The sequence below is a fragment of the Ambystoma mexicanum genome, chromosome 12 (genome assembly GCF_040938575.1).
Source record: "Ambystoma mexicanum isolate Mex_15411 chromosome 12, UKY_AmexF1_1, whole genome shotgun sequence".
In the NCBI taxonomy this organism is placed as follows: Eukaryota; Metazoa; Chordata; class Amphibia; order Caudata; family Ambystomatidae; genus Ambystoma; species Ambystoma mexicanum.
The window spans coordinates 850,350,688-850,375,659 of NC_090936.1; the positions used below are offsets into that span (position 1 = coordinate 850,350,688).

Sequence of the window (24,972 nt, forward strand, 5' to 3'; positions counted from 1 at the left end):
TTCTTCCAGAGTGATCGGGGCATCTAACTCCTCTCGCTCCTCTGCACTGATTCTTGGCAAGCCTATATTACCCCGGGAGGATAGCAGAGCGGCAGCGTGCGCGTCTTGGAAGCAAGACGACACAAAGCAACAACAGGTTCGATCCCCGGGTCCGCGCTTAGAAACCTCTGAGTGTTTAAGCGCGTTATAAATACGTAACTAAGACAAAGAAACAAAAAAAACACAACTAAGAAAAACCAACAATTCCTGTAACAGCGCCTCGATGCCTGCGGGCTGTGTGAGCGCTTTATAAATGTAAAAAAATAAATAAATAAAAAAATAAAAATAAATATCTTCCAGTGTCTCCCTTATTTCACTGCAATCGCTTCCCCTTTCATCCCCATACAAGTGTTGATAGTTCTCTAAAAATGCACAATTAACGCCCTCTTGGGTGTCCGTCTTCTTTCGTTATTGCTCTGATTGTAGGTCTGGGGGTCTCGCTCTTATATAACCATGCCAGCACCCTCCCTGGTTTATCTCCACCCACATGCTGTCTATCTATATACTTCTTATAATTTAGGTTACACAGTCTATCCAAGTGTCCCGCACATTTCTGTTGCAGCCTGAGTATGGTCTAAGTGTCTTCCTTGGTGTTACTTTCTCTGCTCAACGCTGTTTCTAGGTCTTTTTCCGCCGCTCGCAGTTCAGTCAATATCCCTCCTTGTAATCCCTTGGATTTGGATATGGATATCCCCCTCGCTACCACTTTAAAGGCTTCCCACAGCATGCCAGCTGACTCCACACTACCGGTATTGGTCTCAAAGTAACTTATTATTTCTTCTCTCAAGTTCTCCCTGAACATTGTGTCTTTTAATGCCTCGGCTCTGAGGCACCATGTTGGTATCCTTGCTCTTGGGGGTCGGTATTGCCATGTTAAGACCAATGGTGAGTGGTGTGATAAAACCCTTGCTTTGTACTCCATCTGCACTATTTATGTCATGAGCTCTTGTGTAAAAAACCTATAATCTAGCCTAGTGTGCAAATTCTGTGGGGTGGAATAATGTGAGTACTGTCTGTCCCGCGGGCGGCGCACCCTCCATACATCCTCAAACCTGAAGTCCGTCAGCAATGACTGCAGTGCCCTGGCAGAAGGGGTGGGTCTGTCTATTTTATCATCTGATTTGTCTAATGTTGGGTTTAGTGTGCAGTTAAAGTCTCCTCCCCAGATCACCGCCCCCCTAAGTGCATACTCATTTTGTTGTATAGGGTCTTAAAGTATGCCGCTGTTTCCTGGTTCGGGGCATATGTGTTTATAATAGATATTTCTTTATTCTTCACCAGCCCCTTTATCGCAACCATTCTCCAATCTGTTTCCACTGTGGACTATACTAACTGGAATGGGACATGCAGTGCTACCCCAGGTAATCACCTCTCTAGCATAAGCTGTATATGTTGCTCCAACCACTGTCCCCTTCCATTTCCTCCGGATGACCTCCAATCTTTCCTTTGTGAGATGAGTCTCTTGTATGAGGGCTATGTCTATTTTCTGTCTGGGCAAATACATCATAACCTTGTTCCTTTTTAAGTAACTATTGAGCCCTCTAACACTCCAAGTGATCATTTTAAGGTCTCCCATGATCCAATAGCTTCCCACTCCACCCTTTGCAAGTGTCCCATTCGTACTTGTAGGCCATCGTTAATGCGTGCAGACTCGTTCCCCAACTTCAAACTATCCCTCCCCCTTAACTTAACTCCCCAATTTAAACTACCCCTACTCATTACACCTACAACTTCTCCAACGTCCCTCCCTCCTCCCTACCTTCATACACCAATTCAATTTCCAACTCCCCGCTCCCCCCCTTCCAAAATGATGCCCAGCTCCATCCCTGGATCTCAGGCACCCCCACATATAGCCCTTTTTCTTGGGGTTGCCAATACTCGGGCACTGCAGGGAGATGTCGCCCTACTGGCGCTCCTACTATTCTACCTATTGGGGATAGGTCGTCTGCGACCAGTGTCTCCCATACCGTTCATGATCACTGCACGCCTACTGCTCATTTAACGTGCATGCTTCTATATTCTAGTCCAACTAGTCCGCCTTACTAAGTTATCAATGCAGGTACACCCGCCCCCAGCAATCGCAAACATGGCGCTTTATCACTTATCCTGTTCATCTTGCTCCTGTCCGCCTTCTGACTCAAGACAGCCTTGAGTGTCCATCCAACATGCCGCCTCCTCCAGGGTGTCAAAAAAGTAAGTTTTGCCTTTGTGAAGGACCTTTAACCTCGCAGGGTACGGCAGCAAGTATTTAAATCCGGCTATTCGCAGTCTCCTCTTCACTGCCACGTAACTACAGCGCAGTCTCTGCACTTGGATGGTGTAATTCGGGTATGCGGTGACATTCACCGACGCCCTCGTTATCGTCCCGCCTTTCTGGAAGAACTCCAGGATCCTTTCCGTCCTTATAGTTTAATATCTTTGCTATGATTGCGCTGGGTGGTGCCTCTTTGTCTGGGCCATGTGGACGCGTTCAATTGCGAACCCCTGGGAGAGCTTGCTTGCCCCAATCTCCTGGATTATCATATTCTCCACATAGTCGGTGGGGTCCAGGCCTTCTTCTCCCTCCGTTAGGCCCACCACGCGTATGTTGTTGTGTCTCGCTCACCCTTCCGCTTCTTCTGCGCTGCTTTCCAGGTTGCGTATTTGTTGCTGTAATATGTTGACCTCTTAAGCGTTGGCAATGCCGACGTCGGTGTTGGTCTTCACCTTGCTCTCTAGGCCGCTTGTGCGTTCTGCCAATGTTCTCACGTCCTGTCTTAATAGATTGACGTCTATACTGACTGCGTCAATTTTGAATTATAGAACTGTCTTTAGTTCCGCCATGGCCGCGTCTATCTTGCTCCCCCATGAAGCTTTGAGCTCAGCTATGGCCTCCATGATTTGGTGATCGTCCCGCTGCGGGGTAGTTATTCCGCGTGGGTCACCTTTCGCATGTGCGGCTGCTTCTAGTGATTGCGATGGTTTGCTAAATATATCCACCGTGGTCTGCTTCCCCTTCCCCTTTACCTTACTGGCCTTGGATGTCATCTCTCTCGCCGTCTCACTGGTTCGCACTGCGCTATGTTACTCGGTACCTCCTCCAATCTTTCTTTTGGCTGTCTGGGAGTTCCTGCAAAGCTGATCCTTGTGCCTCACTCAGGCTAGCCGCTACTACTATTATCTTGGGACGCTTATTCCTTGGGACCCTTATTCCTTGTTTCCTCTGCCAGCTCTTCCGCCGTCATTCAATTGTTGTAGGTATCAGTGCCCCCTAGTGTTTGTTGTTTCTAGGCAGTGTTCCAGCGCCTGTTCATAAGCTGCACCTACTACGTGCTGCAGTTGTAATTAATGTCTAACGCTGTGCAGCAGCGTGTGCGTCAACTTGCCCACTTCCTCAGCTCTTTGTGGTGTGTGTTGTTTTTGCAGCCCACTCTTGGTCTTGTGGTTACCCCCACTGGCTTCTACAGACTATTCCTAATTGTTTTTGTTATGAGCCTCCACTCGGGGGGGTATTGTTCCAGGCACCACCGCACCCTCCAGGCAAATCCTGTGTCTAGCATTGCGCTGGGGGATTCAATGTAGTCCAATTCTGCCTCAGTGCTACCTTTGTTGTTCTTCGTATGGCCTTTAGGTCTCCGTTTACTTAACCTTTTCTGCATGTGTTATTTGCAGAACCTTTACTTCTCTTCCTTGGCATGGAGCTGCGCGCACCATGGCATCTGGGCTTCGCCTCTCCTCTTTGGCAGCGTATGTTGGCAATATTACTGATCGGTACCTTCTTTTCAATCAAACCTGCCTTTCTCTTGATGTTATCGCAGAGCTTTCCTCTAACGCTCTGTTGTCACTACCATTTCGTTTTCTCTATCAACTCTCAATCCCTTACAGTGCTTACTTCCATCTGGGCCCCCCTCCTCCTTGGGTACAGTTTGCCTCATGCGGCAGTCTGTGGCGCTTCTCTTGTCTCTCTTTAGCTTGTCCCATTTACAATGTACGTGGTTCTCTCTGACCCAGCTTGTAGGCAGTGTTCCATACACAGTATGCGCACTCTGCCACTGCTGCTTCCAGTGCCAGAGGCGCCCACCTAGTTCAGCCCTGTGATGCGTGCGTCGTCTCCGATGAGCTCCTGTCAGCCATACGCGGCCGCGTACTGGTTGTCTAAATGTTTGTTTAATTTCACAACGTTCATGCACTGCAGCAATATTCCTTAGTGCCAGAGGCTTGCCCTTTCCTCAATCGCCCGCTCACTCTGGCCGTCACACTTGCTCGTACAGAGCGGATCTCACGTCTCATGCAGGTCCGAGTGCGCGCGGGGATTCCCCGCAGAGCTGCCGTTAGCCCGCTTCCTTATCTTCCGGCGGTCTGCATTGCCGGGTATTCAACAGAGGCTTGCAACAATGTATCCCTTTACCATTCACCTTGTGGCAGGCTAGTCATGCACCTGCAATGTATTCTAATCCTCCGGCTTGACTTTGGCCCATCGCACCGTACGTTGAGCTCTGACTGCACCGATTCTTACCTAACACTTACCACATCAAAAAAGTTTTCCCCTTCAATTTTTAACATAATGTCTGCATCAATATACACAGGGTTCAGTTGTTCTTGCATTAATATGGCTAAAATGCCTCCTTTACATCATTCCTGTATCTTCACCAATTCCACATGTTGTGGACAAAATCAATAATGTTTGGCAGATTTAGGTCTGGGTGTTCCATTTCTGTCAATGTCAATGGCCGTGGGCCCATTCTGAAACATACCTCTTTTTTCATAACCAAATCAGGGTCAATTGGAAATACAGCTAGGCCCCAGCTGAATCTGGCCAGTGTAGAGTTTACACAGAAGCAGGGTCTATGGGCAGAAGTACCTTTAGCTATTCCGGAATCTGGAAGGCTTTCTATCCTGGGAAGTTATCTTAAACACTGGAAGACTTTGCAAGACAAACTGGAATATGTTTTGGATACACCAAGAGGGTCACAAAGCATGGAAGGTGTGCAACCAACAAAAAACAACATTAAATAGGGCTTACTCCTATGTGTTGGAATGATATTTGTACAGCAGGGAAAACATATGTAGCACAACACTGTAAAACATTTCAAAGGTAGTGCCACTGTAAAAAGTTGGCGGAAAGGTACCAAAAACTTGGGAACACTTGAGAATATTTGTATTCCCTAAAAAAGATAAGGGTCCTAAACAACATTCATCCTACAGACACTTTCTGTTATAAAACTCAGGTAGACTTTTATAGCACTCTTCAATCGACTTTCTGAAAATATTCTATATTTAGTAGATGAGAAGCAACCAGGGTTTTCCCTTTGGATGATGTATGTGATCTTACTAACTATGCTCCCACACTGATAGAGATGGCTAGGCCTAGAGGTCCCAGCAAGAAATGGTCTTAATAGATGCAGAGAAAGCTTTTGATCAGGTCAGCTGGGATGTGTTACTATTGACCCTAGCTAAAATGACGTTCCCAATTGGGTTTCAAAAAGGGGCATTAGCCTTGTATAAAAATGTCAAGTCTTGAGTGGTCCTCCAAGGTAAGACCTCTTGGAGCTTTGAGGTATACAGGAGCACACAACAGGGATGCCCATCCCCTTTTCTCACTGTACTTACAAGTATTTTGGGTGAAAATATCAAGGGATCTACTTAAAAGAAGTACTATTTGCACGCAATGCTGTGATTATCACCTCTCACTAGGCCATGTCAAACACGACAATAGAAAACATTCCCTAAGCTCCTATTCTGCCATTGCATATAAAGAAGGATTGATATCCTACACAAGGAGCTCCCAACTTACTTTCATGGAATATTGTGGGCAAATGGGGGTCTGGGAGGATTCCCGATTTGCATTGGCATTTTGTATTGGCAGGTTTCATATAACTTGCCTACAGGAAACCTGGTCACTAGATTCTGTAAATTTCTAAATCAGGATTGCGTGTCCGGCAGGAGAAAAGCTAATTGAGTTCTGCCTCGATGTAGCTGATGGAAACCTCCTTAAGAAGGCCTTTTCTAGAAAGGGTCAAATGCAGAACTCTTCCCAAGACCGAATCGGACAGCCTGAGAGGGATTTCGGTCCAGGGGGACAGACTGAAGAGCTTATCTAGCGAAGTTGCCTTGAGCTGTTGATGTCCCTACCTTTTCCTGGACCGTTAAAAGACAAACAAAAAGTGATTACAATAATCCCCAGAGCATTTACATAAATGCCCCAGGAATTAATTAAATCCCAGATAGAAAATTAAAGTTCTTTGGGGGAGACCTGTTTACAAGCTTGGTCACTAAGGGAAGACTAAGCCTGTAAATGAAACTTGCTGTAAGTATATTTAAAATAGATTGAACTGGAATACAACACTGTGCATGGCACAGTTATCTCTAACAGTAACCAAGTATTAATTTCCTGAGGCTTTACAGGAGCAAATTATATCTTGTTTTTGGTGAACATGGAATACAGCATGACTCCCAGATGTTCAGGGATTGATAAACTTCTTGCCCTGTATAAACTATAGCTTACATAAAAGAACAAACCTGAATAGTCCTCAAAGTGGAATAGGGAGGAGGTTAGTTAATCCCTTTCATTCCCTAAACATTAATTTCGATTTAAAGAACCAACATCCTCTTTCCAAATAACATTGCACAGAAATAAAATGATTCTGTCTTAAGTGGTCTCCTAATGCCTATTAATATGAAGTGTTTGATTCTACTTCTGTTTATATTTTATAATCTCATGATTGTGCAACACTTTCACCTTTCACAAATCAAGATATTTTGCTCTACAAAATAAAAACATCTACCCTGAACCCACACCTTTAGAATAAGTCTAACCAAGTTAAACCTACCAAACAAACTTGTATCTATGTCCAATGAAGAAACCAATATTGTCCAACATTTTAAAGTGAATCAAGTTTATGTTAAAACATTTTTGGCTCTGGTGACAGCGCTTAACAATGGTTTCAGAGAAAACAAAGTGAATTGTATTGTTGTAAAATGTATTCTAAGAATGGTTTTTTCTTACTGAATCCAATAACCACTGGTGATTTGGATGTTTAGATTGGAGAGGATTTTAATATTTTGTCTAGCATGGATATTCAGATTTATTTGGATGCATTGTAAATGTATAAATAGCGAGATAATGGCAGGCAGGTTGCGTTTCTTTTCAGTAGAGAAGCTGCTTGTATTCATGTGGAATATTGTGGGTGACATCCTCAGCTTTGAAAGTTAGGGGAGCACTTTTAATTTCTTGCTTTAATATTTTAAATAAAGCTTAATATTCAGACTAAAAGCAGCCTGTTTCTTGTCCCAGATTGTGGGGTGGGATTGCTGTGGTTGGGGATATCAGATTAGGGACATTTGTCTGTAAAAAAGAATCAATGTAAAAACATATTATGTACATAAAAGTCAGTACAAGACCAAGACATGAAATTGGAATTGTTACGGTCTGTGGTGGAATTCAATAATACAACAGCATTTTGGCAGACACTGATGAGGGGCAATGAGATGGAACATATTGCCCCAATAGTAAAACATCCTGGTTTTCCAAATGTCCATTACGGTATAATAGATCTAAAATAATGAATGTTTGATTCTGATTATGCTGAGCTCTTCGGCAGAGATGATCATTTCTTGGTTTTTACAATTCCAGAAGCCCTTGTTCCTTGGTGTCACAAAAAAGAGGCAAAGCCCTTGGCCCAGATATGGTTGTGGTAGGTTTGTACTGCAGTGAAACTTTGATTTGGGTTCCATTCTTAGCTAAGCTCTTTAACACGAAGAATGATGAACACACTCCCTGATTAACTGGAAAGGGGATGTAACTACCTATTTTCAAAAAGGGGAACAGGGTCAGATACTACCCAATATCGTTATTGAATAGCTCAGGAGAATCTGTGCAAACAGAATCAACTCACGGTTGTGGCAGCATATAATGAACTCCACTCCACCCACTAAGGTGGGTTTCGAACCTGATTGAGTACTTTGGATACACGGTTTCAAAATGAATCCCTGAGAACAAAAATGTGTACTATTAGAGGGGATATGTTTATTATTAGCATTTATAGTTCTTAAAACCGTGTTTGATGCAGTTGCCTGTAATTTGATTTCGGCTGAGTTATTTGCACTAATCGTTTCACCTGAACTATTGAGAGCTATGGCAGGCCTTTACAGTGAACATTTGTTTCTAGCCCAGGGGCCCTGGGAGGGAATCGATAAGGAATTTCCCTGTTGAAGTCAAGCAGGGGAATGTAATGGCCCCTCTGCATTTCTTCTTGTCAATTAACTCACTTTAATACACTTCAATGAGCTAGAGACTGATGCTGCAATGCTGGGTATGCTTGGGTTTGCAGATGATGCAATTCTAGACTTCAGGTCCTCAAATAAGTCCGAAAAAACAAATTAATCTATTCTATAAACGGTGTAATATTTGAATCCTAACAATCAACAGTAGTAGGACCAAATGCATGATATGGTGGGGGAAAAGTAAAATGAAACTGAATTTCAGCAGTCATCTTCAATGTTAAAAGCTCCAAAACGTTGCCCAGTTTTACTTCCTTGGGGTCTGTTTTTGTAGACCTGTTGGTTGGTCAGCCCACATTAAAAAGTGCTCCCTTATTTTATTTATGAATTAATTAATTTATTTATTTATTGTTTGCTTGTTAGCTGCGTATACAATAAGAAAATACTATTTCAAAGCACCCACAGGGCAAGGGAGAGAGCAGGATTGGGAAATACATAAAAAACATAAAAAACACAACATTTAAGAGCAGTGGCGGGAAAAGGAAAAGAGGACGAACTACCATGCAGAAATTGCAAGTGCAGCAAGGAAGAGAGCAGAGGGGTAAGTGCTGGGGAGTCTGTGCTCATGGGTTAGCCACAGATGAAGTGCTAGGAATGTTGAGTGCTACACGCCTTGGAGCCGCGAGGGGTGTAAGCGCAAGCCTCCAGGGCAGAGGGTGTAAGTTCAAGTGCAGAGGATCGACAGGAGCTGGGCCGATTGGGTGGGGGAGGTCAGGACCCTGAGGATGCATAAGGGCCCAGGACACCAATCGCAGCAACTGTGGGATTAGCATGGAAGAGCAGAAGGGAAGGAGGAGGTAAAGAGGAGAGTCTTAAGGAGCTTCTGGAATTTAAGAAGATCCTGCTCGAGGCACAGAGGGAAGCCATAATAGGGAGCCAGCTGAGGAAAGCGAACAACCACCTCCCCCTGTTTAGCAAAATGCTTTACAGACAGAGTTGGAGCCAAAGGAGCGTGGTGATCTAGAGGGAGAGTATTTATTATGTTAAAGTTGAAGATAGTGTGGCACCGGGCCCAGACTGGCTTGTGGATGATGCATAGGGATTCAAATTGAATCCGTGCAGCAACTGGGAGCCAGTGAATGCATATTAGTGCCAGAGATATGCGGTCCCTGTGCTTAAGGCCAAGGATAAGTCCTGCTGCCCTATTCTGGTTAAGCTGGAGGGATCGCAGAGTGGAAGATTGTAGATTCAGGAGGACGCTATTGCAATAGTCAAGCCTAGAGAGAACCAGGGCTTGGGTCACATTGAGCCTCTGGGGGAAAGTGAGAAAAGGGAGAATTCATTTGACAAGGAAAAACTGAAAGTGGGACTTCTTGGCAATGTCCTGAGTGTGAGGGAGGACGGAGAGAGAGGAGTCGAAGATGATGGGCCTCATTACGACTCAGGCGGTAAGGGGTTTACAGCGGCGTAAACAGCGCCGACCCTTACCGACTGATTCCGAGGTCCCTTAGCGCCATGGAGGTTTTAACACCTGCTTTTAGCAGGTGTTAAAATCCATGGCGCTAAGGGACCTTGATGTTAATTACGCCACCGTAATTTACGGTGGCGTAATTAACGCCTTCCCCACTCCCATTATGCCCTATGGGGCAAAAATGGGAATGGGGAAGGGTAAATGGGGATTGGGGACTTACCGCCCCGCCAACCTCGGAATGGGGCGGTAAGTCCGCCAACCACCATGGCGTAAACGTAGTTTACGCCATGGTGGTAAAGGTACGACCCAGGCGGTAACTTACCGCCTGGGTCGTAATGAGGCCCGATGACTCCAAGTGTTCTGGCTTCAGAAGAGGGCGCAGTGGTAGAGCCCAAAGAGGAAGGCCAGAGTGAAGGAAAGAAGGAGGGAGCAGGGGTCCCGATGGAAAAGATCTCGGTTTTACAGGCATTGAGGCAGAGATCGTTGGTGGTGCACCAGGACTGAATGGCAGAAAGGCTGTCAGGGATGATGGAGGGTGCAAGAGGGTTGTTAGGGAGTTTGAAAAAGAGCTGTGTGTCATCTGCATAACACTGGAAGTTGGAAGAGAAGGAGGAGATGAGGAATACAAGTAGAGCAAAGTAGATGTTAAAGAGCCAGGGAGAGAGGATAGAACCCTGGAGGACACCACAGCAGGTTGAGACGGAAGTAGGAGAGGAGAAGGTGCCCAGGATGACTTGGGAAGAGCGGTCAGTAATGAAGGATGTCAGCCAGTCCAGTGCCCGTTGCGAGTTAACAAGGTTATTGTGGAGCCTTTGTATGAGGATGGAATGGTTGACTGTGTCAAAGACAGAGGAGAGATTGAGAAGGATAAGGACAGCAGGGGATTTGGAGTCCAGAGATGCAAGCAGTTCTTCACAGCTGTCCAGAAGAGCAGTTTCCGTGCCTCTGGATGCTTGAAATCCAGATTGATGGTCGTGGAAACAACCAACAAGTTCAGGATTTGAGTTGAGTTGGAGCAAAACCAACTTCTCCAACAGTTTCCCGAGGAAGGGGGTGATGGAAATAGGGAAGTAGATGGTAGGGCAGCTAGTAGCTGATGAATGTTTTTTTCAGGAGTGGGCACACAAGGGAGTGCTTAAGGGAGGAGGGGAAAGATCCTGTGACAAAAGAGTGATTTCAGAAATCAGCGACAGCAGTGGCAAGAGAGCCAATGTTATCCTTGATGGTCCTGGTTGAGCAGGGGGAAACCTGCTTAGAAGAGGTCTTCATGGAGCGGACAACTCTGGTAACTTCTTCAGGTGTGTCAGGGGTGAAGGAGGAGAATAAGGACGGAGGAGGAAGGGGGGATAGAGGTGAGGAGGTGTGAGATGGGTTGTGATGGTGTGTAGCAAGGGTGGAAAGGATGTCCTGAGTTTTGGAGGCAATGTTTGAGGCCAGTGCATTGCAGAGGGCCTGGGAAGTAGAAGACTGAGGAGGGGTTGGCTATTTCCCTGCAGATCCTGAAAAGTTCAGCCATGTTATTGGATGCACCGGAAACTTGTGTCTGAATGTGGGCGGATGGAGTGTCTGTATTGCCTTTGCAGCATGCGTCAGGTCAGATTGTCAGAGGATGAGCCTGAGGTTTCAGGGCCACAAGTTTCAAGCGGATCCTCATGACTGGGGCAAGAATGTCATGAGTATTGGTGATGGAAAGGTGGAGGTTGTTGAGATGGTGGGGTGCAGTGAGGGGGGATGAAGGTGGAAGCAAAGGCAGCTGCGGACACTTGTTTCATCGGGCTGGATGTTAGCAAACGAGGTTGGAGGGACCTTCGGGGGGGGTGCTCAGGGGGCCAAGGGGACTCAAGAGGGAGGAGAGGAGAGAATGGTCAGACCAGGAGAGAGGGGTGAGTAGTGGGGGAGAGAAAAAGGTCACAGTGTATGAGAGCATCCAGAGTGTGTCCAGCTAAGTAGTATGTATCTTGATAAACTAGAGTTCTTCCATTTGCCAAAATGCGATAGGGAATTTTCCCGATGTACTCCTTTCGGTCGAAGTGAAGTATGAGTAGTAGACCGAGAAATATTGCCTATTTCGCAAGGATGTTTTTGAAAATCTTTCGCATTTTATTTTAATTTGCCCCTCATACTTGAGAACAAGAAGAGCTTGGTTTAGACCAATATGGTTGAAGTACAGTGTACGCTTGCGCCATTATGCACTATGATGAACCGATGGAATTCGTCCCTTTTCTCCAAAGGGGAGAACCCTGCTGTGAGGATAGGGAGGTGAACCCGCTCCACAATACCTCTCCAGGGATAGAGCCAAGTGTGATCCCACCGGGAGAGACTCCCACTTAGGGGACAAGGACTCCCATTCCCAGGAGGAACTCCTGCAAGCTGGACATAGCATGGCCTGCATGGGATGTTTTAAGACACAAGAAAATACTAACTGTCAAGACTGTCACAAAGAAACTCCTAAGGGATATTGTTATCTTGTGAGAAAAGGTTGTTTCCGTTTAAATCTAGATTCTAGATATACACTTTACTGGGACGAGTATGTTAAAGAGCGTGCATCCAAACAGGAGACAGAGAGAAGCAGGATAAGTGAGAGATGATCATAGACGCAGGCTGTGGAAGGCCCCAAGCTGCATGACATCGGACAAGAACGAAAATCAGGAAACCCACGAGTTTCAAACTCGCTTGCAGCTGCTACACAAGACACGCAAACTTCGGCCGTCTCGAGACCTAAGAAGCCGACAGGGCAGAAGCCCAAGCAGAGCTGGTGGCAAGACCACAGAGACAAATCTGTGGAGGATCGTCGGCCCGAAGAACATCGCCGAGACCGTCAGCAACTGAGGACCACAATGTGTCCGTGAGTGCAGGTGAGCACAGGGACACATAGAGAAGGAGAGAGACACAGAGGATGCGAATGCTGGAGAGAAGTCAGCGTCCCTGATACAGAGGAAGTGAGAGAGGGACTTTGAGACCAACACCTTCCGACAACCTTCTTCTTCCAGAACTAAGGTAACCAGCAGAACCAGAGGTGTGGGGAGATGCAGAGGATCAGTATATCGCACAGCTAACTAGTCACAGTAGAAGATTTGAAACAGAATTATATTTGAAGACAAACAGATATAAAGATTGTGGATCAAGAGAAAATCATTATAACAGCCAGTTAACTCGTCACAGTAGAAGATATGAAAGAGTGTTAACTTGGTAAACAAATAGATACGAAGATTACAAACCAAAAGAAAAGGTTGATAAGAAGCTGGATAATAAGAGAGAGAACCAGTGAGACAAAATACCCTGGGAAAGGGGGAAAACAAAGCACCATCATGCACAGGAACAATGTAGTATTAAAGAGATAGAGAAAGACAGGGCTATTAGCCCACAGACATAAGGAATCCGTATATTTTATGAAATAAAAAAAACGAATTGGAGATTTATTTGAAAAACGTCTGTATGAAAATTACTACAGCTGAAAGTTTCGAACAAATCCCCCATTCGGTGTCATTATAGTGAACAAAGGCCGTGGGGAATGCGGGGATGTCCCCTGCACCCTTGTTCAGTATAATACCATCGCGTATTGCGGGGTGTCCCCCGCTCCCCAATGAATACAATTTTATTTAAGAGGACCTTGCAGGGCCGGCTCCCATTCACGTAAGTGAAGGGAACCGTCGTCACAGAGGGAAGCAGGAGACGGCGGCACATAAGGAGGTGTTCCACCAAGAGGTAATTAAGGAGGTGGGGGGCAGTGGGTTGTCAGAAATGTTCTGTGAAGTGAAAACCGAAAGTCATTTTCGTTCAAATTACTTTCAGGTTTTTTCTCCCTCAAACATTTCTGATTGATCCATTCACAGTAATCCAAGACATAAACCAGGTACAAAACCCAGGAAAAACATATTCTCTCAGGAGAAGGGCAAAACCAGGTCTATGACCAAAACTTGAAACCAGTTAAGAGATTTTACTGAACCACCAAACTAGGAATGAGTCCTATAGTACTTTCTCGAATACTATTATAGTTTTGGACTCAAAATGGACTGCTAAAATTACAACATCTTTATGTAGCCCAATCTATGCATAGTTTTGTTTATCAAAAACAAGTATGGGTTGTCACAAAAACACATTTACAAACACTTGCACACGAGGAACTTGAGAAATGAGGAGCCATTGGATATTAGGGGCCCCGAAGTTGCTAGTCTGTCAGAGAATTAATAGGGAGGGGAGTAAGCTCTAGGTACTACTAGGTTTGTCATAGTGGTAAAGAACCAAGACCTGAAGACATATTTCCCAGTGAGGATATAGTTGCTGTACCCATGGAGAGTTTATGAGCAGCAAAGAAGGCACTGTTTGCAATCAAGTATTGTTTTCATCACTATAAAGTTACCTTTATGGTTTAAACTACCCATACTGGTTAGATCAGTAGTACTTCATCAATTTTGTGTGAGGTGTGGTCTATCTAATGTAACATGGGTTTATTTCACATCCGCCAATGATTGTTCACTGGAAGACAGTGGTGCAGAGAGTGTCAAAAAGTATGGAAGTCCCTTTATCCCTTTCAGTTTCTCTGATTATTTTGGGGGGAACAAGGAATTTGGTGGGACGTATTGCTGGCTGGTTCTTCAAATAATATTAATTGCAAGGATGTAAATATTACAGGACTGTAAAGATTTGACCCAATTAGATTTTGTAGTTTCATGAATTAATTGGGTCTCTTTTTTTAAGTCAGTCAAAACATTATATTTTATCACCGTCAGGAACATTTCTTGATTAGACTATCTTTTGAAAGGTATTGGGATCTGAAGTGATGTCAGACTTATGTAAATAAAATGTATTGACAAAAAAAGGAAATTACGGAAAAATTATTTAAAAACAACATACACAAACACAAACACACCCATACACACTCTAGACAAGGTCTTATTTGATTCACACACACAATGGAGTGTTCAGTATGACCACTTTGAAAGTCAAGATTAATTTCATTAACATCATTATATATGTTTATAGCACAAACCTAGTTCGGGAGCAAGGGAGCTGTGCACAGGTGTTAGAACAAAACATTAGTAGCAAGAATTTAAGAAATCATCAAGTAAGCATTAGTAATAATAATCACAGTACAATATAAGAAGGGAGGTGTGCACAAGATAGCCAGAATCTAGGTTACACCAAGGTGTTGCTGGAAAAGCAAGGTCTTCAGTTCTTTCCTAAACTGAAGGAGACTTGAAGCAGTCCAGGTTGCACAGTGATGGACCAGTGTATCACGAGAATAACTGTTCCCTAGTTTTCTCCCTACAGACCAGCCTACATTTCAGTCTGGTGATTGTCTTGCTGCTAACTCACCATGTGCCGTCCGATGTTTTTTGTTTGGCAATCAAGTAGGCCGGCATACCCACAGTGATTTCCTCGTAGGTGAAGCACACAGTTTTGAACCATATCATAGCTGGTATGGGGAGCCAGTGCAATTTACGCATGGTGGGGGTGATGTGGTCACATTTCCTAGAGCCGGTGATGTAGTGAGCCTCTGAGTGGTGTGTCCTTTTGGGAGGGGCCGGGTGCGCAGCTGTGAGCCCTGCAAGGAGGGCATTAAACCTGTCCATATGCAAGCTCACTAGAGTCTGCCCCAAAACTCCAAAGTCCACAGGCAGAAAGAAGGGCTTCAACTTGTGTAGTAGAGAGATACGATACAATGCTTTTCAAGCCTTTTTTGCAATGTGTTCTTGAAAGGATAGATTGCTACCCACAGTGAATCATAGAGATTTAGCTAAGTGGCTGAGGGGAGGGCTGAACACATCCAAGCACATTTCCTCTTGCATTGCCACACTTAAAAGTTGTATACAATTAATTAAGTGCAAAAAACATTTTAGGAAAGAAGCACTGGCTGCAGTTTCCTCCAGTCAAACAAGAAAATGATGGAGAGGTGAATGGATGGACATCAGTCAATATCAGATACAAAGTTTCTATGCCATTGTTCTGTTCTGAAATTGTGTATTTTTATTCTTCTTTATAAAAATGGTATAAAAATAAATATTGAAACCTATGCATCCATTCAACAGTGATTGTAATTCAAAGGAGTACATGACAAAGGGTAACATAATGGATTTGCACTGGCAACCTTCAACCGTAACTACGGTAGTAGCTATGAACGGAATCTTTCTTATAAGTGTCAACGAAATTTACAAATGGAACTTACTGCAGGCAGGAAAGTCATCCCTCCAGTCTCGGATAGGAAAGCCGGAATGTGAACATGCTCGAGCATATTCTGTCACTGTTCGGCAGTATGTGTCATCATCATCCAGTCTGCAAAAAGGACACATACTATTAGAAACAAACACCAATTGACAAACTAATGTAATTTTATGTTTGCTAAATAAAATGACAAGAAAACATTTGACAGGCATTGTCCTTGACCATCCACAGCACCACAGAGTTCTAGTACTGCAACATTTTGTTTTTCCCAAAACTTGCACAAACAAAACGTGTTGTTGTGCACATTCTTACTTAGAAACTGCCAACTTAAAAACAGTGAAACAGAAAAAGGTTCCCAATTAAGGAACTCTCGTCCCCTGCACACTGTATCAATCAATGAGCCCAACCATTAGGAAAAATGTTTTTATGTGTGTGTCTGTAATACTTAGTACACTTTCTGTTTTTTGTTCAAGATCATTATCATACAATATTCAATTTAAACATCAACATTTTTTCATAAAACTTTTAATAATATTCATGTGGCCCAATGCATTTTGAGAAAAGTTCTCTTCTTCAGGGGGAAGTATAAACATTCACAATATTTCTAGAAAAATATATAATTATTAATATTGCAATTGAAAACTAAACCTCTCCTTGTAAGAGACAGAATATTACTTAATTATATAATCCTCTTATCCTTAAACTCAATATTCCAACAGGGTGTAACATTAAAACTAATGTCTTGATGCAAATGGTTATATTGGCAACTATATCATAGTAGATTGTGATCTCCTTGAATGAGACAGAGGATTGCTAAGTGCCTTGGTAAACTGGGCATTGGAACCTCTGATTTAGAATGTGATCTCCATGAGAGAGACAGGATTATATCTTAACAGGTTGTTAGATTTACAGTAAAACACCAATATCTACGTTAGACTAGGCATATACTTATGACATAGGTTTGTGAGCTTATGCACACAAACATTCCTTTAATATGGAGTAATAATACAGAACAGATTAATGATATGCAGCCCATAAGGATACTTAATTTTCCCTTTAACATATCATTGTGAAAACTCTACGATCACAATATATCTCTAATGATCATGTGGCACCCATCTTCTAATATATACTGCAAAATGTGAGAATGTGACACTTTAGTACTTGACCACTCACTTTCCACTTAAGTATTTTGTTTAAACAGCCATGATCTTGTTTTATTGTAGAAACTAGTCCGGCAATATTACACATGACTCGTTGTTTACATTGTGACATCATCGTACGTTCATACATGATGATGTCATCCGTAAAAGCTGCAATATAAAGCGCCCATCTTTTTTTTTTAAAGCACACACAAGGTGGATTGCAGCGTGGTGATGCTAGTAACCATTCTCTTTGCAAAGAAAGGTAAGCCTCATACCCCACTCCCTCTTATTGAGTCTATATTTGCACTGCAATAGACCCTTACATGTTTTATCCCCTTTTTTTGGTTACAAAAAAACAGACTTGATGGATGTAATTCTGAATGCACAGCGCCATAACCTCAGCCCTACTACCTAAAGGTCTAGCACAGACCATCCCTTTCTATTGGTAAGCTAAAACACTTTTTTTTACATATTAGGGTCACAATTGCTTAAATTAGAACAGCAATATCTGACATCCATATTACTGTGTATCCATAGGTATCCTATCCGTAACACATGAGTAGGAGAACATCTCTATTGGAGAATTGAATAACAATTGCAAATTAACCCAGATTTGACATTGTTAATGACAACTATAGATCTACGTTAGGTAAGGTACTCTTATCTACCAAACCTGATTGGAATTGCTAGGCATTACAAAACGCACATCATAATGTTATCTCCCCCTTAGGAAGAGTCTTTATGGCTCCTTAAGATATGGAAGCTGTTTAAAATTAGAAGACCAACAGCGATAAATGAAGCATTACAATTGGTTTCGCAATAGAGAATCACCAAGGTTAGTAATATGACATAATATTCCACTACCTTAAGAGTAACATTGAATAGACAATAAAACATTAATCCTGAGGACCCAACCAACCAAACCTGCTATCTTCAATTGCAATTTTGGGAATGCATATCAGAATAAGGGGTAATTTATACCTTGACAGTCTTATTTTATCAGTATGTTCAACAAATAAGTGTAACCAATATTAGAGATCCAAATTAGGACTAAGAATAATTCTGATAGAGGGAGAAAGGTTTGATTACAAGGTCAGCTACGTAGATAAGGATTAGAAGTCCCAGTGAAATTACTTTATTTGATTTACTTTTTTGATACAGTATTATTCAAGTTAACAACTATTTTGTGTACTTAAACTACGAGTCATTAGTTTTCAATTGCAATATTATATTATATATTTTCTTTGAATTTTTTCTAGAAATATTGTGAATGTTTATACTTGCCCCTGAAGAAGAGAACTTTTCTCGAAACGCGTTGCTCCACATGATTATTATTAAACATTTTATGAAAAAATGTTGATGTTTAAATTGAATTTTGTATGATAATGATCTTGAACAAAAAAACTGAAAGTGTACAAAGTATTACATACACACACATAAAAACATTTTCCCTAATGGTTGGGCTCATTGATTGAGCCATTGAAAGTGTGCAGGGGACGGGAGTTCCTTAATTAGGAACTTTTTTCCTATTGAGTACACTGTAGCAAACAGTGCTTATTATAGTCAAAAGGAGTCATGATGCCAGTGTGTTGAGCCTTCTTGCAGTTGTTAGCATGTGGACTGTTATCTACTTCCCAGGAAAATGAATGGAATACCCTAATTGGAACTTAAGGCAAATGTTTTCTGAAGAAAAACACAAATATCATTTATGCCACAAATAACAAATCAATTCCTTTGCAGTCCATCCTTTTATTTATTGAAAAGATTTGAATCCAGTAACATCATGCCTCTATATTATGATATGATATGGCATTTATAACGCGCCTGTACACAAGTGTTTCTATGCGAGACAAGACAAGGAGGGGGAAACAAAGGGAGGACAAAATAATGATCTTAATAGGCCTTGTGTCATTCAGATTGCGCAAGTGTGGGGAAGAGGAAAGGGGAGAAGTGGCAAGGGGGAGAGGGAGGGGAGAAGTGCCATGGGGAAAGGAAGAGGAAGTGCAGTTAACTCACACGTGCAGCCAGTGGGTGGCTCATAACTGCAGGAAGAAGGGACTGTAGGGTTGCAGATACAGACCTTTAAGTGTTGGGGAGCCCGGAGGCAGTGCAAGGGCAACTGGACATGCAGGAGCATGGGCCAGAGTTCAGAGGGTGACCAGGTGACCAGTGTGACCAGTGTGCGTAGCAGTCAGGTGCATCAGCAGGGGAGAGGTAGAGAGAAAGCGGAAGTGAGAAGGAAGGTCCTGTAAAGGTCGAAGAGTAGAGACAGGAAGGTTTAGAAAGAGGCTGTTGCAATAGTCCAGCCTAGAGATGACCAGAGCTCTGGAGACAGTGAGCTTCTGAGGGAAATCGAGAAAAGGAAGAATACCTCTTAGGCGGTGCAGCAGATAGTTTGACTACATAGAGACGTCAGAGATGTGAGGAGAGAAGGAGAAGGTGGAATCGAATATGATACAAAGGTTCTTAACCTCACAGGAAGGAGAAGGAAGAGGGTGCAGAGTGGTCAGCCAGAGAGAGAGAGGAAAGGAGGGAGCAGGGTTCCCAAAGAGGAGGATCTTGATCTTACTGGCATTAAGGCAGAGATCATTGGCGGCACACCATTCCTGAATTGTGGCCAGACTGTCTGGTATGAGAGAAGAAGCAGATGTTGCTGAGGGGAACCTGAAAGAGAGCTGAGTGTCATCTGCATAACATTGAAAATTGGAGCAGAAAGTAGCAATGCAGTGGGCAAGAGGTGCCAGGTAGTGGTCGAAGAGCCAGGGAGAGTGGTTAGACCCCTGGAGAACACCACAAGTAGAGAGAGAGGGATAGAAGAGAGGAAAGACCTCAGTTTGACCTGCGAGGGTCAGTCAGTGAGAAAGAAAGTCAACCAGGCCAGGACCTGATCAGTAATACTATGGTTGTCACGGAGACGATTGAGCAGTTTGTCATGGTTGACTGTGTCAAAAGCAGTGAATAGATTGAGGAGAATGAGGACAGAAGGGAGATGAGAGTCAAGATTGGACAGCAAGTCTTCATGGGTGTTCAGGAGAGCAGTTTTCGTGCTTCTGGCAGCTCTGAAGCCAGACTGGCGGTCATGGAAACAACCACAGATTCAGTATGTAGATTAAGCTGGGAGATGGCCAGCATTTCCAAGAGTTTGCCCAGGAAAGAAGTGATGAAAGTTCCAGTGGCAAAGGCTGGAGCAAGGGTGTCAATGTGGTCCTTGATGGTTCTGGATGAGCAGGGGAGAACATGCTTTGACAAGACTTTCATAGGTCGGACTTGTCTAGAAACATCATCTGGCGTGAACAGGGGAAAGGAGGAAAAGGTGGAGGAGAGACGGCCTTAGATGGGCCAGGAGTGGTGGAGGAAGAGAGGGTGGACAGGATGTCCTGGGTTTTAGTAGTGAAATGAGAGGCCAAGGCCATGCGGAGGGGCTGGGAACGAACAGGAGAGGTGGCGACTGCAGCAGGATTGGCCAGTTCCTTGCAGATTTTGAAAAGTTTGGCCAAGTTGTTAGATGCTGCAGAGATGCAGGCTTGGATGAAGGCTCTCTTCTTAGAGAGGACAGAGAGTCTGTACTGCCTTTTGAGCAGGCGGCAGGACAGTTTGTCAGGGGGTGCACCCAATGCCTCCACTTCCTCTCCACTGCCCCACACTTGCGGTTAAGGGCCGGCGAGGTCCGAATCGTACCAAGAGTTGCACTTGGATTTGGGCTTCAAGCGGATCCTCATGACAGGGGCAAGGACATCCAGAGTTTTAGAGATAGAGAGATGAAGGTTATAGAGGGCTGTGTCAGGGTGTGATTCAGCCAAAGGTGCAGGAGGAAAGAAAGTAGTGGGGAAAGCCACAACTGACACACGTTTCATAGGTCGGATGACCGAGAAGGCAGGTGGCAGTGCTGGAGTCGGCTTGACCTGTGGGAAAGAAAGAAAGAGGTGGGAAGGAAGGAGAAAGTGATCACTCGACGGAGTCGGGCCAGGGGGAAGAATAGAGAGAGTGAATCGCAGAGGTTGTGAAAGAGTCCTGAGGAATGGCTCGTAGCATCCAGGTGGATGTTCAAGTCTCCGAGGAGGAGAAGTTGAGAGGTAGAGGCAAGGAGGAGAGGTCAGCCCACGCAGGGAGGAAGAGGGCGACCTGGCCAGGTGGCCTGTAGATAGTGGCCATAGTGAGAGTGAGGCCAGGAGAGATAGAGAGCCTGCAGGCCAGGCATTCAAAGCAGGAGTAGTACTGCATTGGAATGATAGAAGCAGGGATCCACTCTGGTAAAATCAAGGCTACACCCCCACTGGGACTGTTGGTTCTGGGTTCGGAGAGCATCTTGTAGCAATCGGGAAGGAGATTGACCAACCATAAGAACTCAACCAACCATGACCATAGTGACAGAGCCTCCAACTATGCACTGATGAAGAAGCCTGCCTCATTTGTGCCCTGATGCTAAGTCATCAACAAGAAGGAATAAGTTACTTACCTGTAACACCTGTTCTCCAGCATTGGTATCTTTCATGGATTCACATGCTCTTGAATATTCCCCGTCGTCAGGTTGTGAATCCTTGGTAACATTAACGAAAGTTGAAATAAGAGAACTAAATTCATATTGTGAAGATATACCTTGCAGGAGAGGATGCCAGGGGATCTGAGAAATCTATTAAAGGCTTCCTGGCAGGGGAGTATACCAGGAGGATCTCCATAAGAAGTAATTGTTTTGAAAGGGACATTGATACTTCTACCATCCTTAAAGAACTGACTTCACTATGCTTAAGAAGTAATTGCTTAAAAAGGGGAAAATGTTACCATCCTTGCGAAGTGGTTATTTGAAAGAAATACTTTTGCCATCCTCGAGAAGTGATTACATGGAAATGAAATGTGTTGCCATCTTCAAGAAATCATTATTTTCAAGAGACACTTTTTGCCATCCAACCTGAGACATCTAGGGGAAGGGAATTCTCCCTCTGGGTCCAAGCATTATTTTGTTGGATTTATCTATTTGTTTTTAACACCTTTTTTTATCAAACTTACATCAAAGACACTTTCCTTACACTTTTAGTTGTTCATCTTTAGTGTGAGGGTCAGATGTTTTGAACACAAGGACAGTGTATATAATTTTGACGATGAGACATGGACTGATATTTAGTTTTCGTTTTCTAGGTAGAGAGATCTTAGGATAGGGAGAGACAGACCTTTATCCAACCCTTCAACTACAATAAAAACATCTGATGTTGACAACACTATCACTTTGTGTCCACCAGAGTAAAAATAAATCACCAATTTATCTACACCATAGTCCGGCATAGCGACATAATCAATGTTCCATGTATGAAGTACTCGCAAAGCAGGGATTTGAGAAAATATATCAAGTAATTTGCTTCAATTCAGTTGTAGTTCTCCGTTGACTGGAACAGTGTTCTCCAAACCAATGATTCTTTCGTCATAAAGACAGGATAGACCCGGTGGCGACATCTGTGAATTTACTTGGGTCTGCGGGTCCGTAGATACGACCCCCATATCACCTCCTCTAGATAGTTGCACATCCTTATCTCTCATTTAGGGCGTTGACATAGTCATTAGTTTTAAAGCAAACAGATCTGAAACTTGTGCCACTTAAGAGGTAACAACCTGAACTCCTAGATTCAACCCCTGACTTGGATCAGGGTTACCAGTAGGAAGAAGGGAAGTAGCAATCTTCTTCTATGTTGTTGCATTGTCCTTCTTATTCTGAGTAACAGGCATAGATAAGTTTGGACTGTTGCCAACTTGCGCTATCCTAAAATATAGAATCCTGCGTATTAAGGTCAATTATTTCTCCCTCATTCGGAAGATTGCAGAGACATTTTCTTGAGGATTTTTGGTTTGTTATTGTTGTTGTTTGGTAAGTTCTAAGATCTCTTTTTCTGCTGTTTCCCTTTGTGTTTAGTTTTATTCTTAGACTATCTATTTCCCGCAGCTTTGCTTGCGTGGATTTGGCGATTTGGTACAATTGTTTTTAAAAGACACATGCGCTTTTGTTCAAACCGTACAAAATATAATTAACAAGTTGATGTCTTAACGTAATAAGCAATGTTTATTACAGACGTTAGTCGGGGCATATTTGCTACAAGATAAAGATAGTTGTTCCATTGATGTGCATCAAGAAACTTTTTCATGCTGTAATTACAAACAGACAATGAGACAGACAGAAAAATGATATCACTTACTTGGCATCTGCAACATACAAATAAAAAATGTGAGTACTTCTTTGTAAACTACATCAGTAGTTCTCCCTTCAGGTGCTAGGATTACCAAAGAGTTAGGTGAGCTCATTCTGGAACAGGCCACGTAAAACTGCTCATGCGATGAACAGTCTTCCTTTAGGTCAATCCCTGCTACCTTTAAAGTTTGCCCCTGAGATTTGTTGATGGTCATGGTGATACAAACCGTTAAGGGGAACTGAATTCGCTTAAATTCAAATGGATATTCTGAAGGTATAAGAGGTGTTTGTGGCATGAACATGGACTCCCACTGCCCAGAACCGGTTAGCACTGTAGCTTCAATCACATTTCTGTGGAGGGCTTTCATTCACAATCTGGTGCCATTACAGAGCTTAGATGGGTTGCGGTTCTGCAATAATATCATAGGTGCTCCCACTTTGAGAAGAGGTTTTTGTTCGGGAAGACCAGGAGGATTTAAAGTGTTCAAGAACTCAACGGGGTAGTGGACTGTGTCATCACTTTGAACCACTGAGTTTACATATTTGCACTTAATTAGCACTCCTCCAAAAGAATTAATAAGTATCTTATTGATTATGGCAGCCATGCTGTTCTTTGTCGTTAAAATGGCATGCTCACATAACCATTCTGTAGATTTCTCCATTAGATTTTTTATGTCGGGGTACATTTTGCATGTGAGGTTTGCTAGGGAATTGACGACTGTGTCTATGTCGGAAGGGATGACAATTTTGCTCTCAAATACAGGATACTATCCATTACCAATTTTAAGAAGCATTTTGGCGAACTGACCTGAAGACACATCATTTTGCAAATTCCACGTCCCTTAACTGGATTTTCGGAAAATGGTAAAACACGTGTTTCTCTATTTTTGAAGAATAATCTAAATTCCAATTTCCACATCTGTAAAATCTTCAGTTTTTGAGATATAAGTATCTTCACTAGCCGGTCAAGTGGCACAGTGAGTAGAGCGCTCGCTTTGACATCCGTGCAGAGTCTGCTAACGCAGGTTTGAATCCCGGTCGGGCCAAACTCAGCCTTTCATCCTTCCGAGGTCGATAAATGAGCACCACACACCGTGGGTAATAATAAGCAGCGCTCAGATACCTGAGGGTTCGTAGCGCTATATAAATGTCAAATTATTATTATTCATAAAAACATTCACCCCAGCCCCCTTTTTACCCCCTTAGGGATGGAATTTCCCCAAATCCTTCCTTAGTGGGTGCCTATGTCAGGAAAACAAAGCACCATCAAAATTTCCCATTCCTAGGTTAAACAGTTTGAGCTGGGCGTTGATGAGTCAGTCAGTCCTTCATCACCCTTTTCACCTCGTTAGGGACGGAATTAACCAAAATCCTTCCTCAGTGCGTGCCTACGTCATGAAAACAATGTACCTTCCAAATTTCATGTTCCTAGGTTAAACAGTTTGAGCTGTATGTTGATCAGTCAGTCAGGATTTCCTCTTTTATATATATGGATTTGTTAGACAGACGAACAATGTGTCTTGTTGGCCCGCACAGACCTCACTATGGCCCTCCTCACTCAGAGGCCCTTTCTCTATAGGTGTCGCAAACAGGACAGGGGATCAACTCTGCCTGCAATGGCATTCCAGCAACGGTGTAGGGGTATTAACGCCTTCCTCCCAATCCACTACATTTTCCTCCACCATGTCTGATTTGTATGAGTCCAACTCCAATCCGCTCTCACAAGAAAAGTTGTCAGTAGGCTTCCAGAAGGGCTGCAATAGGGTTTTTACATTGTGATCAAT

At 43.5% G+C, this 24,972-nt stretch overlaps 1 protein-coding gene across 1 annotated transcript in view; it reads right to left on the bottom strand.

Moving 5' to 3' along the window:
- Positions 1-24,972, bottom strand: part of OTOGL (otogelin like) — a 1,792,821-nt gene that overhangs the window by 1,379,601 nt on the left and 388,248 nt on the right. The window contains exon 11 of the mRNA XM_069629328.1: positions 15,876-15,982. Coding sequence (XP_069485429.1) covers positions 15,876-15,982 — 107 coding nt within the window. The remainder of the gene's footprint in view (positions 1-15,875; positions 15,983-24,972) is intronic.